This window comes from Chanodichthys erythropterus, chromosome 15 (genome assembly GCF_024489055.1).
Source record: "Chanodichthys erythropterus isolate Z2021 chromosome 15, ASM2448905v1, whole genome shotgun sequence".
Taxonomy (NCBI): Eukaryota; Metazoa; Chordata; class Actinopteri; order Cypriniformes; family Xenocyprididae; genus Chanodichthys; species Chanodichthys erythropterus.
This window is the reverse complement of record NC_090235.1, coordinates 4,546,433-4,562,693: the sequence shown is the minus strand read 5'-3', so window position 1 is coordinate 4,562,693 and position 16,261 is coordinate 4,546,433. Positions and strand designations below refer to the sequence as shown.

At 37.4% G+C, this 16,261-nt stretch overlaps 1 protein-coding gene across 1 annotated transcript; it reads right to left on the bottom strand.

Annotated features, from left to right (window-relative positions):
- Window positions 1-2,116: 2,116 nt before the first annotated feature.
- On the bottom strand, window positions 2,117-11,660 carry cacng8a (calcium channel, voltage-dependent, gamma subunit 8a). Its single transcript, XM_067411765.1, has 5 exons — window positions 11,630-11,660; window positions 9,821-10,048; window positions 4,937-5,020; window positions 4,651-4,791; window positions 2,117-2,916 (listed from the first exon to the last, which is right to left on the bottom strand). The coding sequence occupies exons 1-5, from the start codon at window positions 11,658-11,660 to the stop codon at window positions 2,117-2,119; spliced, it is 1,284 nt and encodes a 427-aa protein (XP_067267866.1).
- Window positions 11,661-16,261: the final 4,601 nt, after the last annotated feature.

Below are 16,261 nucleotides of genomic sequence, written 5' to 3'. Positions count from 1 at the left end.
TTAATGTTTCCCTTGCCTAAAATCTAGTACTGCCGCCTTGTGTTGACATTGTGAAACGGCACGATTTGTAAATTATGCATGGCGGGCCACATATATTTTAATAGACAAGCTGAAAATTCATCCCCGGGCCGCAGTTTGGACACCCCTGTGCTAAAGCCTGCTGATACATTGACATAATTGGCTAAAAGGTAGTTTGTGACATCACAGACACCAGCGCAGGTCTGAGACTGTCTTTTTTTCTCTGCAGTTTTAAGGTTTTAAGTTATGAATTTTTCACATGGTTTGTCTTAAAGCATATTAAAAATGCCACATAGACTTATAAACAACATTAAACACTTGATTTTTACCACAGGGGGTCTTTAAGATACTTCATTTCAAAATTCAAAGGCAGCCTCTCCAGAGAAGATTATCCCAGAATGCTGATGAAAAATTCATGAAAATGCTGATTAAAAGTATATTTCATCAAATAACATTAAAAAAGAATTGATCTAATTTATTTATGCGTATATGCTATGGTATTGCTTTGCTAGCTTAGCCAAATGCTATTGCTAAACTCAAGGAATGTGTACTTTACAACGAGTTGTTGTCTATAAAAACTTTTCAGATGGTCACTTACGAGTTCTCTTAAAAGACAGCTGCCTATGCAGTTTCCCTTTAAGGGATGTCAGCAGCGATGATTATTAGGTGATCATAAAGGCACTCCTTCGGTGCACAGCCATCTCCTTGGAGTTTTTTACTCCTCCCAAAGTTGTAGATTGGAAAATAATGACTTATTTAGAGGAAGAATGTTTCTTTGTCCTGTCAAAATATGTGTAAAATGTGGCATATCAAATCCCTCTCTAGTCCCCTGGGTCTTGATGATGACCTTTCCTTTGACCCTTCTCTGTCATCCCAAATCCATCCACATGAGCACATACAGGCAATTCACACAAAGCCAAAAGGCAGAGCATTATGAATATATCATATATTAGATATGAATCATGCATACAAAGTTACAAATAAACATGAAAATAATACGCTGCAGTCAAAACTGCTAACAGTATGCACACAGATCTGTTTTAGACATTCATAGAATATATCATATTTTATTTTACCAAAAAAGTTTTTCCACGCACACGCACACACAATTTTATATATATATATATATATATATATATATATATATATATATATATATATATATATATATATATATATATATATAATTATATATATTTATATTCATAATATACTATATATTTAATAGATTTTTTTGTCTTTTCTGGTGAGGTTTTTTAGGTATATGTATTGCTCCCCTGGAATGAATGCCTTTCACTTCTGTATTCTGTCTCTTTTTCTCTTTTTGACTTCTAGTCTCAAAAGCAGTTCATTACATTTGCTATCCCATCGTAACAATATTAAAACTGTTAATATGATAAATAACTCAAATATATTTATATGAAGACTTAACTACTTGTACACTTACGGTTACAATGAAAAATTCCACAGATCTAAATATTATCAATCTTTGTAAAAACTAAAAAAAATTCATAATAGTAATAGTTGTCACTCTCGCAGAATTAACACATGCTTGACACGGAATGACATCGTGAAATATTGTGTCAACATGTGCAAGAAAAAAAATCACAGTTTAAGTTCATCATTCGAAAGGAAATAAATTAAAATGGATACTTGTGCAAAAAAATAAAAATGTATAATGTATAAGTTAACTCAGCAATAACAATTACCATAATAATAAAAAAAAAAAACAACAACTATATTGGAATGCTAAATAAGTTACAGGAATAACCTGATGATAAAGCACTGGAATTGAAAGAGCTCGAAGAACCGAAAGATCACCATCACACACATCGATTATTTCAACATGAATCAATAAGAAGTGCGGATGGAACTCTGTTACTCAAGTCACCATGTTCAAAAACGTAAATGGAGAGAAAAAAGAGGATGTATTGCCTTCTTGTTCACTTCTTTGTCGTCTTGTGAGCTGACCTTATTTTGTTTCGCAGCCCTTTCTTGCTCTTTTTGTCTCTCCCATTCTCCCCCTTCCCACTTTACATGCAGTTCGTGTAATCGCTTGTTTTCCCCGTCACTCTCGCCTCCCCCCTCGAGCTTTTCGTTACACAGGTGTTGTTCTCCTGTTGAGAGTGTTAGTGTTTGAACTGTCTCCTTTTCCTAGTCGATCCAAGGTTCCCAGCCCTCGATCCCTCTCCATGGTGGCAGAGGAGCCTGCGGATAGCGGCGGCTGCTGGGGGCCGGAGGAAGATGAGGTATTGAGGGTGGCGTTGGCCGATGCAGCCAGGTTCGACTTGGAAAGAGAAGGCAGTGTTCCCGTCATGAGCGCTCCTCCGCCTCCCTCCTTTGTTGGAAAGTAATTGTGCAGCTGGTAGAGTGTGGCACGGTCGACTGTGCCGTACATGGGTGGCTTACCTTCCCTGCCCAGCGTGTACATCGATATATCTCCCATTCCTCCTCCTCCTCCTCCTCCAGAGTGCGTATGCGGATTGGGAAGTGTGGCTACCGAAAACGGTGGCGGGCCGGCGGCCAGGGGTGGGCCGAAGTTCTTGGGAGCGATGGCAGAGGTGGGGGACTGTTCGCGGGAGCGTGTCGGCTCCGCCGTGGAGCGCGAGCTGGAGCGGGAAGAGCGCCGGCGGAAGCGGTATCCCGGCAAGCGTAACACCGCGGAGGTTGTGCTGCGGAAGAGGTCAGTGCGCGAACGGCAGCGCAGTTCTTTGTTGCGCTCGATGTAAATGTTGACAGCCAGCACGCCCACGACTTCCGCCAGGATGAACGACAGGCCTCCGAAGTAGAAGGACCAGCCATAGGAGTAGTGCCACTTCTTGTCCTCATCCTTTTTGGGAGAGATGTCGCTGAGCGCCGCAGAGATGTATACAATGACACCTATAATGTTGCTCAGGCCTGGATCGATTCAAGACAAAATGTTTGTTTGTTTTTTCGTTAGTTTAGGTCAACAGATTTATTTTTAATACAAAGCAAGGACTCAAAGTATCTGGAGGTAATTCACTGAGAATGAATCGCGCCCACAGATGCTGTAGTTCATTTGAAATAATTTTTTTTTTAATAAATCGAACTCTAACCATAACAGCCAAATGTAAATTGCACCTGGCTAATGGCGCTGAGTTTAAAAAATGTGATATAACAAAGCTAATTTATACGGAAGAGGATTAGGGCCAAGCAATAATAAAAAATAAAACCATCTCGAGATTAAAGTTGTTAAATTTTGAGAAAAAAGTCGAGATAAAATGTTGAGAATAAACTCGTTAAATTACGAGAAAAAAAACTTGTTAAATTTCGAGAAAAAAGTCGAGATAAAATGTTGAGAATAAACTCGTTAAATTATGAGAAAAAAGTTGTTAAATTATGAGCAAATTCGTCAAATTATGAGAAAAATGTAGTTAAATTTAGAGAAAAAAGTCGTTAAGTTACGAGAACAAATTCGTTAAATTACGAATTTAATGACTTTATTCTCAACATTTTATCTCGACTTTTTTCTCGAAATTTAACAACATTTTTCTCATAATTTAACGAATTTGTTCTCGTAATTTAACGTCTTTTTTCTCGTAATTTAACGACTTTTTTCTCGTAATTTAACAAGTTTATTCTCAACATTTTATCTCGAGTTTTTTTCTCGTAATTTAACGAGTTTATTCTCAACATTTTATCTTGACTTTTTTCTCGAAATTTAACAACTTTAATCTCGAGATGGTTTTATTTTTTTATTATTGCTTGGCCCTAATCCTCTTCCGTAAATTTACATAGAAATGAAAAGAACAACAATGATTTGAATATTGCCATTTAATTCTTAAAATATTTTTAATATTGGTGTATTTGCTTACATAATAAAATGTATTTGTTTTTTACAAAAAATATTTTACATTTTTAAAAAATATTTTAAAAATAAAAGTACTTGTTAGCCTAGTAGACACACACAAGTGTGACAAAAGTTTGTGAATTCACCTCATCACAAATGACTAAATTAGGCTGCTATAATGGTGCTTTTCCACTGCATGGTACGGTTCAGTACGGCTCGATACGACACACTCAAATAGTAGCACCTTGGTTGAGGTTCCAAGCAAGCTGTACCGATACTAAATGTGACATGTAAACACTATAGATCACTGATTGGTCAGAAAGAATCATCGCTACCAGAGTCATTGGATTTGAAACACGAGACACCAAACCCACTAGATTTAAATAGTTAGTAACAGCCACCGCAGTATCATTTGTTCGTGATACGACTTACTTTAAACGACTGTCGCACACAACTTGAAAAAAGAAATGGTTGTATTGTGGTCAGTAGACGAGGTGCATACTCGTTGGTAGCCGAGGAGCGGATCCACGGCAGTCCCTGACAGCAACATAGTGTCGGCCCAGATCCGTCCCTCATCTGGCCCACATCTGGTCCGCATGTAATCCACATGTACCAGATGTGGGCCTGAACTGGGCCACACTATGTTACTGTCTGGGGTAGAGGCGGCGCAACTATATGATCAGTCTATAATCCCACCCACTTTGAAGCGGTACTGACTGCAATGGAAAAGCAAACCGAAAGTAAAGCAAGCTGAGCCGTGCCGAGCCGAGTAGTACCATGCAGTGGAAAAGCGCCATAAGTATCATAATGAGAAATGTTACCTGCCACTACAAACAAAATGCCTGCTCCCAAAATGATGTGTCTTTTTGTCTTGTAAAACCGACTAGATGCCACACAAACTCCACCTAGCAGCAATAATATGGCACTGAGGATAGGAAATATACTGGAGGCCCTGACTACACCTGAGAAGAGAAAAAAGAAAAGATTGGCAAAAAAATGGCAAAAATGTATGTTTCAAATTCATTGTTTTCCCCATACCCGTACATTCAGAATGCAAACATCATCTTATAAATCAAAAACATGCACAAATAAACACTCCTGACTCACGTAAAAGGTACTCTGCAGCATCCTGGTCATAATCAGCATCCTCTGGGAAATGATTAATCTGGGAACACACTCCTCTCTTCAATCCTAAATAGAATGAGAGAGAGAGAGAGAGAGATCCTTCAAAAGTGTCACCTTTTTTTCTGGTTTCTGAGCAAACTAAATAAAGTAGCACTTGGCATCAGTGATTCAGCACTTGCTTTGGTGACTTGCTTGAGTTCAGCCTGCAACACTCCACAATCCAGGCTCCCCTTTTTCTCTAAAAATGTACTGTCTTATTTCTCAACATCATTTTAAATAAAAATTGACAAAAGGCCAAAAGAAAAAAAAAGTTGTCTGAATGGAGTCGGTGAGGTGTTTTGTTCCAAACGGATTCAGAGTAGATGTCAATGGCTGTGAGTCACCCCAGGTCAAAGGCGTCATGCAGTGCACTCTCTCGTGTGATATGAACCATTCACTTTAGACTGGTTGATGCCCAGTGTCTTCCAGTGATTGCTGTCTTTATTTCATGCCAGGATTATTATCGTTAACTTAGGGCGTTTTCACACCCGGCCTGTTTGGAGCGCTTGTTTCTGAATCTGGTGTTCGCATATATGAACACGACAATTGTGCTTGGATCTGCACCAAAACAATTAGTCTGAAATCGCCTGAAGGAGGTGGTCTCAGCCCAATTGAAAACGAACTCTAGGGCGGTTTGGTTGAGGTGAGAAAGCAGTCCGACCCAAATGGACCAACGAACAAAGCGGTATCATAATTCATAACGGGGAATGTGTTATATAAAAAGGAACAGTGTCTGATTCTTGTAGTGAATACATTAGTTATTGCAGGTGAAAACCAAAGAGCGCCTCTTCGTGATGTTCATGTTCATGATGTGTATATATATATATATATATATATATATATATATATATATATATATGCACTGGAGTACGTCAGAACAGGGCATCAGTTTACATTCAGGAATTTATCGTGTTGCATCGCACAGCATCTCGTCTAGACAGCATCACTGATTATAATGGGTTTTATTTGCTTTTGTCACTTCGCATCACGGCATGTGTAAAGGAGTCATCCTTGCAGCAGATCATCATTTTGTTTTATTTTTTTTTAATCTATATCTAAGTTTTATTAACTTGGGTTAGTTCACCCAAAAATGAAAATTACCCCATGATTTACTCACCCTCAAGCCATTTTAGGTGTATATGACTATCTTCTTTCAGATGAATGCAATTAGATTTATATTTAAAAATATCCTTGCTCCTCCAAGCTTTATAATGGTTATAATGTATAATGTATAATTATTATTAACTATAATAACTAGCTTCCTGTAACCTTGTGCTCAGGCTACAAGATGAAGAAAGATAAATTGATCCAAAATCCAAGAGACTGAAGGTGAAGGTACAACTTAAGCAGTGGACATAATGAGGATAATGACTAACATAGCATATGAACTAATAACGATGGTAACCGGGAGACAGACGAGTGGCGGAAACTAAACAATGGAACATGTGACAGATACAAACAAACTGAAAGTCCAATCAAACTGAAACTAAACAGTAATGAACATGACAGTTCTTGTGCGTTTTGGAGGAGGACGAGGTGATGGAGAAGGGATGGTGAGAGGTAGACAAGGAGGGATGATTGCAGGATGTGGTGAAAGATTGGTGATGGTGGTATGATGATCCCCTGGCGGCGATGATGGTGATTGGCCGATGGCACAGACCCAGAGCTCCCCAGTGCCAACAGCCCACGGCGGAGACGAAGGAGGGAGGAGTCCAGGTGGTGACAAGGCTGACAACAGCTGGGGGACGACCGATTGGAGACTGAGACAGAGCCGGAGGATCTGCAGGCGCAGATCGAGGGTCGAGGGTGCTAAGAGACATCACTGGTGCAGGAGACCCAGGTAATGTCGAGCATCGTAGGCGGAGCAAGAGTACCCAAGGACAGGGATGACACTGGTGCGACTGAGGACAGAGGTGACCACGGAGGGAGGAAGGAGCCCGCTGTAGCCATTGGGAAAGAGGGGCAGAGAGCAGCAGATGCCCCGGATATCCGTGGCATAGGCAAAGTGACGACAGACCAGGCAGGACGAGAGAACACGGTGGGGTCTCTGGAGGAGCCAGGGTGGAGCCGTCAGGTTGACGGACCGAGATGGAATGAAGGGATCCGAGGCCAGAGGCCTCCTTGACAGGCGCTACTGGTGGAAAGTGGCCCCAATCCAGAACAAGATCTTCAGGGTCTCATCGTTGAGGGGGCTGGTGTTGGCAAGACAACAAAAGTTAATTGAAAAGTTACAAAAATTGGTGCTCTCTTGAGCAATGATGACAATTTTGGCCCGGTCGTCCATTTTGGGCGGTCCGATCTTCTATAATGTTGTGCTCAGGCAGGAAGATGAAGAAAGATTAATCAATCCAAAATACTCCAAGTTTAATAACAATAATATAACAGGCAGACAGGCAGGGCAACTTAAGTAGTGGTCATAATGAGGATAATGACTAACACAGCTGACACAAATGAACTGTACACATATGAACATATGAACATTAGAGCTGTCTAAGCTTACGTTACTCCTATATGTTGCATCATACATCGCGTCAGAGGATTACTCATTTGGCGCAAGTTGACTTGCACAGTATGCATATGGCTGTCTGCCGCAAGGTAGTTATTTTAATGTATTAAGTTTTAAATATGGATTTATTTTTCTCATAAAAAGGTATCGCTGCACTTCAAAGGGCCTTTATTAACCCCTTGTAGCCATATGGATTATTTTTATAATGGATGGATGCATTTTTTTGGGCTTCTAAATCAGCCCCCTCCCTTCACTAACATTATAAAGCCTGGAAGAGCAAGGATATTTCTAAATATATCTCCGATTGTGTTCAGAGATTGAAAGAAGAAATATTCACCTAGGATATCTTGAGGGTGAGTACATCAAGGGATAATTTTCATTTTGGGGTGAACTAACCCTTTAATGTTAATATGAAGCTATTTTTCCAGTACCCCTTTTCAGCAGGAACACAGAATCAACTATTATAAACTTTTCACAATTCCAAAAAATAAAATAATAATAATAATAAACATGTTTAAATGCATGCATACAGTGCAATCAGTGTAGATCAATTCATGACTCTTATGAACCGGTTCTTTTAGAGTTGTTTAAAAAGAATAACAAACTCATGAGTTACCTGTTTGAATCTTTCACTGAATCCTTTAGTTTTGTTATTGAATCAATGTCACTTACTGAACTTATATGTTCAGTAGAGACTTTTGTAACAGAACTATTAATGCAATAAATTACAATAGTGTAAATTAAAATATTAAAACATATATAGTGGAAGATGGAGCCATAGCCTTGTGGGCAGTGCTCCGACACATAGCACAGTAACATTTCAGGTGACCCGAGTTTGAGTCCCGGCACATGGTCCTTTCCACAGTCACTGTCCCTCCTTGACTGTCCTATCCATATAGTGTAGTTGATAGTGCAAATATGTAAGAAACTCTATTAATAAACATATACATTTCCCTCAAAAATCAGATCAGTTTGCATTCTATATATCAGAGAACCAAAGTGAGCAATATAATAAGTCAAAATGACTTTGTTTTTGTCTGGTGTGATTATGCTGCAAATGAAATGAGAGCTCTGCAGGAACCTTTGACCTGCAATGACTCATCACATAATCATAGCCATTGACATGTACTCCTCTAGGTTTCTAATGCAAATGGAAAAAAATACAGCCCATGATTGTTTAAAACCTGTCTCTTGAGACCTGACTAGAGCAAATGAGGTACTCTGTACTGTTAAAACAACTAGCTTAATGTGAATACCCCTCATTGCAGAGCACAACGGCTAAAAGGATCTGGAGGCAACGCTTCCCACAATGCCTTTGGTAGTGTTAAAGTAACCTAAAGCTAGACAGTGAAATCATTTTGCGTTAGCGTTCTGACACATTGCCCTGGTTTTGTTTCCTCTTCCTCTTAAAAAATACTTCATGTATATACTTTTTTATATATTATTTAATATGAGGGAATCAACCTGGTTGCATTAGGTTACACCAATGAAAGTAATTTCCAGTCAGAAAGAAATAGATCCTTAGGAAGCTAACAATGTCTCCATGTCTGTGGAAGCAGACGGATAAAATTTAATTGCAAGTTGACAAATTTGTTGACTGCAATCTTGAAAAACTTATAATGTTTTAATGAAAATATGAGTCTTTAATATTTTTATTATGTGGTAGCCGTTTTGTAAAAGTAATAAGGCATTCGAGGCTAGGCTATTTTGTGAAATAGCCTTTATTATCAACAATCTTTGAAACATTGATAATAAAAGTAAATGTTTTTTGAGCAGCAAATCAGCAAATTAGAATGATTTCTGAAGGATCATGCGACACTGACAACTGGAGCAATGATGCTGAAAATTCAGCTTTGCCCACAAAGGAATAAATTAAAATACATTAAAACAGAAAATTGTTATTTTAAATTATATTAATATTTCGCAATATTTTTTTACTATGTTTTTATCAAATAAATGTAGCCTTGGTGAGCATAAGAGACTTCTTTCTAAAACATTAAAACATTTTAATGACCCAAAGCGCATGGTTCAGTCTTGGTAATAAATAAAATGTTCTCAAAAAAACTGTATTCATTTTGCACTTGAGCACTTGAATGGCCCCTGCAAATAATGTATATTAAGTGGCACTGATCAAAACAGAGCTGAAATGTTAGGCCATCCAGACTGTATAACACAACCATTTTCCCTTCTGCAATATAACTTCCATGAATCACTTGTGCAAACTGCACAGGTGGGAACCTCCTTCATGCATCATTTCCCCCCATACATCCATACATGACCCAATCCTTCGCCCCCACACACAAACACAGCCGTTCACTCACCTTCCAGGCAGCAAACCCTCCAGAGGCCAGAGTGGGTGAGAGCTCCAGGATCCTTCTTGTCCTTGTTGTGTGGGTCATCCTGAGAGGAGTTGGCAGTGCTGTTGCAGATAAAGGCCCGAGCGTACAGCCAGTAGTCCGTGCCAATGGCTACGGTCATCAAGGCGAAGGCTGCGAATGCTCCCACAGTGGTGAGAAGCACCTGAATTCCCCGCTCACACCACACCATGGCTGGAGTCATAAACAGAAACACAGCTGTGGTCAAACGAGAGTCAAGTGGACACAGTTGAAAAGATGGGTATAAATAAAAGCATAAAGAAAGATTGTAATCGGAGCCCAAGGTTACAGAAAGAAGCAGATGAGATGAATGTGTGATCCTGCTGAACATATCAAGTGTTGGAAGATCAGTTGACGAGGACATTTTGAACCCAGAGATGCACAAATTGTCATCAGTGTGCCCAAATATAGGTTACTAAGATCATGAACAAACGCCAATGCAACATTGGAGAAGAATGCACATTTCAGAATATAGTACAATGAAAAACAATAATATGCAAAAAAAAAATGCAGAGGTCAGAAAGGACATATCTTTTAGATCATAACCAAACTGCTTTATAGACCCATTGGGAATGTATAGTTGCCAGGCAGCTATTGTGAATAGTCACGAGACAGTTGTAATTGAGATTTCTTTGCATGGATAGATCTTTTATATGGAGCAATTCAAGCATGTTGATATGGACGAAAGATATTATGGGCAACGGTCCACTGCTTTTTTGTAGAAGATTAGATTGTTTGTGAGTAATAAAGCTAAATATATCTGCTGACTGCACGTCTACGGCAAAAAAATACATAGCTGAACCAAAATCAAAAAAAAAAATCACAAAAAGATCCCAGACATTGCTATATTAAGTATGAGTACAATCATGTGACCGATATTTTATGTTTAATACAATGCTTATTTCAGTAACAGTGATGCAAATAAGGTTGAATATGGCCATCATTTCTTAACATACAATCAAATCTCTTTTTTTTTTAAGAAAAATTGAAAAAAGAACCCAATTGTTCATTGACATTAAGTCTATTAAATATTTGTTGGAGAGGTTTTCCATAGGATCTTACTTTAGATAGACATTACAAAATAACATAATGAACCCAAGCATGATAATCCAAGAGGAAAAAAAAAAACATTATTATTAGTATTAGTATTACATTATACTACTTAATAAATGGATACTTACCAAATAAATAAACATGTGAATATGAAATACTAATTTGATTTCTAATTTTACAACATATATATATATATATATATATATATATATATATAAACATCAGCAGGACATTATCCAGTAATTTTACAGACATTTCCGTTAACCCTAAAACACAATGCAATACAAAATACAGGTAAAACGCCTGTAAAAAAATAAATACATCTGAGTGACATGAAAGTAGCAGCGGTATGTTACCATGGACAATGGTGAACTACACAATTTAGCGGCCATTAATCAAAAATATTTGACTGTTCTACAACTGACCAATCAAGTATTCCAGATAGAGAGTAATAAAAGAACACACTGAACTCAATTAACTCAATCATGAGAAACCAAGTGCTTTGAACACTTGAACGCTTTGGAACATCTAAAGGTGACTGCAAAAAAGTTCCCTGATAAGACAACAGCAAGCTGAAAATGATGCTGTCATACAGTGGAACACACTTAGACTCACTCAAGAGCATTTCACTAAACATGATAACAAGCATAAGACACGGTGGTCTCTGCACAGCACCGGCGGCCATTAATGAGATCCGATTACCTGGAGGAATGTGTCTTCCCTTCCCATCCATCCCTGCAGCTCTCCAATCCTTGTCACTAAATATTGTGCCGACCAGAACGTCCAAGCAGCATCCATCGACTGTTATCCCTCGCTCTTTCTTTCCCCCCTCTTTCACGCACCCCTCCGCTCACTCTCTCTCTCTCTTTCTTTCTTTCTTTCTCTCTCCCCCTGTCTCCTGCCCGTGGGTGGGTGTAGATTTTCTAGGTTTCGCTGCTTTTCTCCTCTTAGAGAGATTTCATGGCAGGAATCCTACTGCTTCTCCTCCTGAGGAGAAACAAACAATGAGAATAGAGAGAAAGAACATGTTTAAGGTACATGCTGGAGAAAAACAACAGCTAGAGATTGTGTTATTGCCACTAAATGATCATTATCATGACAGCAGTATGGTTTACATGTATTTCATCCAGACGAGCAGTGAATCTAGATGGTTACATCGCCCATACATCCGAGCAAGGGATATATAAAGAAAAAGAGAATAGAGAGAAAGCAAGACAGAGCGTGCGCCATTCCGTCACCATGGCAACAGCGCATTCTGAAGTCGAGAACAGAACAGGATGGTGTGTGTGATGTTGGTGAGTGAGGTGATGCTATAGTGTGTGTGTGTGTGTGTGGAAGGGGGGGGGGGTGTATTCATCATAACATACCTAGTGATTTGCCAAACCCTCGACTGTCATGGATGTTCAGAATCCACCTGGTGGGTGCTTTCGATCAACACTCTTTTCTGTAATGACGATGCGGTAATGACATGCACAGCGAGGACAGCTGATTTGTTCCCCCATGACGAGCTCAGACTCTAATAGGCACTTACTTAGAGTTCTGTTCTGTTATGTTCAGAGTATTGTCACTCTTGCTCATTCTCAGAAACAGGAATCCAAATGGTAACAAACACCACAGCCAGACACAGTTACACAGTGTTTAGGAACGAAATCAGTTAACACAAAAGTAAAAAGTGAAAAATTCTCCAGAAATATACAAATGAAAGCTTCTCATGCACACTTAAATGCATTTAAAAGTAATTTTAAAAATATTATATACCCTGGTCACTATTATATATTATTATTATTATATTATGATAAGTAAGAAAAATAAAGCATTAATTAATTATTAATAAAAGTGCTATTATTATTATTATGATGGCAAAATCAATAATTTAATTTATAATATCCTCCTGGGACCCAGGAATAGACTTCTGTCCTCTTTAGTGGACATTATATTTTAGTGGTTTTCTCTGACATCATACATGTCACAATTTTAAGTCTGGATGTCCTGTAAAGAGCACATTCAGGGCTTTGCAGAGATACCAGATTTTTAGAGGTTTTCCCCATTACAACAACAACTTCTTGGTCTTTAAATATGACTAAAAAAATGAAAATTAGCACTCTTATGGAAATATGATAATATTTTGTGATTATTTAAATCTGATTAATTTTCAAATTGTTTATTATAAATCAACATCTCAGGCAAATGTTATGGGGTTTCAAATCAAAATATGACTTTCTGTTATGAAACAGATCATTGATTTCATACATGTCCACTGTAGAGGACACCGGGACTTAAATCATGTTTATCAGGCATTTCAGGAGACACAACAAGTGAATAGGGAAAGAAATTATATATCAATATTCCTATTAATTCTTAGATATTATTATGAAAATGTTGCCAATTATTGCTCCCATTATTACACTTCTTTTTTCATTGCATGTTGCTCCAAGAACACATTAATATGCAAATTAGATACAGTCTACAGATACCCATGTATGGCCATTTTACCCTCATACTGCATAAAGTAAAATGGTATATCAATTAATTCCATTATATGTTTCATAACATAGTTGAGAATCATCTTTATACAAAGTTTGGTTAAAAACAATCCTGAAGCCTAAAAATTGATTGGTGATTTAAAAAAAAAATCCCATTGTTTTTGCCTATACATGTCATTTCATGTCATTTTATTTTTTAAACAACTTAGTCCTGGTGTCCACTACAGAGGACAAAGCATAACATATGAATAAAATATAATTTTTAAAAAATGTTATTTTTTCATTTGTTTCTTATGCTCTAAACAATATAATGACGTGAAAACATACTAAATTAAAAAAAAAAAACATTTGGGGGTCTCAGGAGGATATAAAAATATTGATAATATAATAAATGCACAAAACTTTCAGTCTCAATCATAATAATAATAAGTGTTACACACAAAACTTTTGGGCTCTGCAAAGATCCTAATAAAAATTTCACTCATCTGAAATATGCATATCATTATTACTATTACGATGCTAACTTTTAATGTAATGTTTAATTTCTATTATAAAATACAGTAATAATATAAAAAAACTCAGGCACTAAACAGCAGGTCATCCTCTGGTCACATGTTAGTTAAGATTGTGGAGAAAAGGCAAGCTAGTGGTTTAATGATACATATGAATGAACTTCTCTAGGGCACTAATGGCCTTCCAGCACCAAAACATTCACATAACATGGCAACCATGTGTCATGTCTGATAGAACTGCAGAGGATTCAAGCCTTGCAGGAATGGTTCGACCTTGCTTATACCTCTTACAACAGGAGGAATACATACAAACCTCTCTAAACCCATAATTTCATTAAAATTTCTCATGCAGCCAGTTCATATTGCTTACATTATTGATTTTGTCACATATAAAAGTATATATATATACTTTTATATGTGAAAATATATATAATCTAAAAAATATATATAGCATATATATATATATATATATATATATATATATATATATATACACTGGTACTACTAAACACCAGGAGACTGAATGAATGAATGAATGAATGAATGAATGAATGGGGAAGCATCAATGGTTCTGATGTGGACTGTTATTAGGCTATATTATATACGTGCATAAATGTAAATAACCTAAATTGTCAAGTATAAAGTGTCAATTAACATCACAACCCTTGGCTGTAAATCAGTGCCATGCAATAGTGCAACATGTAGTGATATTGCAGTGCCATCGGACCTTCAGTCGATCAATGATTTGTTGTTTTGGTCCTAAAGGGAATGATACAACATAAAACCAATGAATGATTTCCCTCAGCCATCAAAATGACTGACAGATGTTTCTCCCGAGACCGTTAGAAGGGTTCAGTCCGCGCGCGTCTCCATTGAGCGCGCTCATCTGCCATCGAGACGCTCGTGAAACGATTTACAAACAATTTCACAATTTTTACAAACAATTGAATATATAAAACACGTTCGTTAAACATAAATGATACAAAAACTGATTCGAATGAATCGCTAAACAATCGACTGAAGCTTTCACACGTCAGTAAACCGACCAGACAGCGTCCGTTAAATTTCCCTTTTCATTTCGGATATTCTATGAATAAATCTCAACGAATCTACTTAAAATGGACCAAGTCGTATAAAATTGTAAATGCTTGATGCTTTTGTGCCTTACCTTTGCAGTTTAGACATGTATCCCTGTTGCTTTTTGGTCGTAATTCTTTGAGGCGGTTCTGGAGAGGCGGTGAATGAGGGGGCGTTAAGAGACAGTTGTGCTCATATGAATAAACGATGGTGAAGCAGGAATTATTAGCCGACGGGACTTGGTTAATATTGATCAAGAGACAAATCAGTTCTCTAGGAACAGGTCTGCAGTACGACAGAGCCGAACTAATCGAAGAAAGGATATGGATTCTGTCAGAATGTGAAGAATGGACTGATTGTGGCTGCTTGAGCATATGCCTAATATATTCTGTCTGAATTTTTCAATTGTTTCATTACTCGACACATACTTTTTTTTAATCAAGCCATTTTCATCTCTTAATCTAATCTGTGGAAATGGCAAATGCCCTAAGAACCTTGTTTAATACGGCTAATGAGGGCACTTTACATGATATATGTTTGGCCAGAATGTACCATGTTTATTTGCGTTTTTCCCTCCCAGTCTTATTTTCATTTGGGAAAATATAAATATGGCATCTAGCCTAAGATCCATGATGAAATTCATCTCTAAGATCAAATTTATCAGCAATTAAAACATACGCATATGCAAAATTGCTGAAATTACATTTATTTTACACAATATAGCTTAAAGTGCACATAAAATATTGAAAAATGAACATTTACAATATCAGTTGACATGGTGACTAGTTTTGTAACTCACATAAAGGAGAATGAAGTTCTGTTAATCGGCCAATATTTATTTCAGGAATCCTGGATAAGGGACTCTTCATAAGAAAGGGAAAAAAGACATTAGATATTTTTTTTACAGTGAAATAATATCATCAAAATTGGTTTGCTTTAAGCAGTCAGCAAGATGGTGCGAGACGTCCGACCTCATCTACCCATCACTTTCAAGTTTGATGACCCCCCCTTAAAAACATAATTCATATCAATTTGAGCATTGCAATAATTAGCCTTGAACAACCAAAGTTAGAGGATTCTTATAGGAGAAAGGATGCGAAATGGTGCACATGGTCAAGGTGAAAAAAAAGGTTGAAATTATATATATATATATATATATATATATATTACAGTAGGTACAGAAAGTATTCAGACCCCCTTAAATTTTTCACTCTTTGTTATATTGCAGTCATTTGTTAAAATCATTTAAGTTCATTTTTTTT

Excerpts from the sequence above, each read along its gene's own strand:
- cacng8a (XM_067411765.1), bottom strand. The coding sequence starts at position 11,660 with ATGGATGGGAAGGGAAGACACATTCCTCCAG. Across the intron at positions 10,049-11,629 it reads GGGAAGACACATTCCTCCAG|CCATGGTGTGGTGTGAGCGG; the intron begins GTAATCGGATCT and ends TTATGACTCCAG. Across the intron at positions 2,917-4,650 it reads CATTTTGTTTGTAGTGGCAG|GCCTGAGCAACATTATAGGT; the intron begins GTAACATTTCTC and ends GAATCGATCCAG.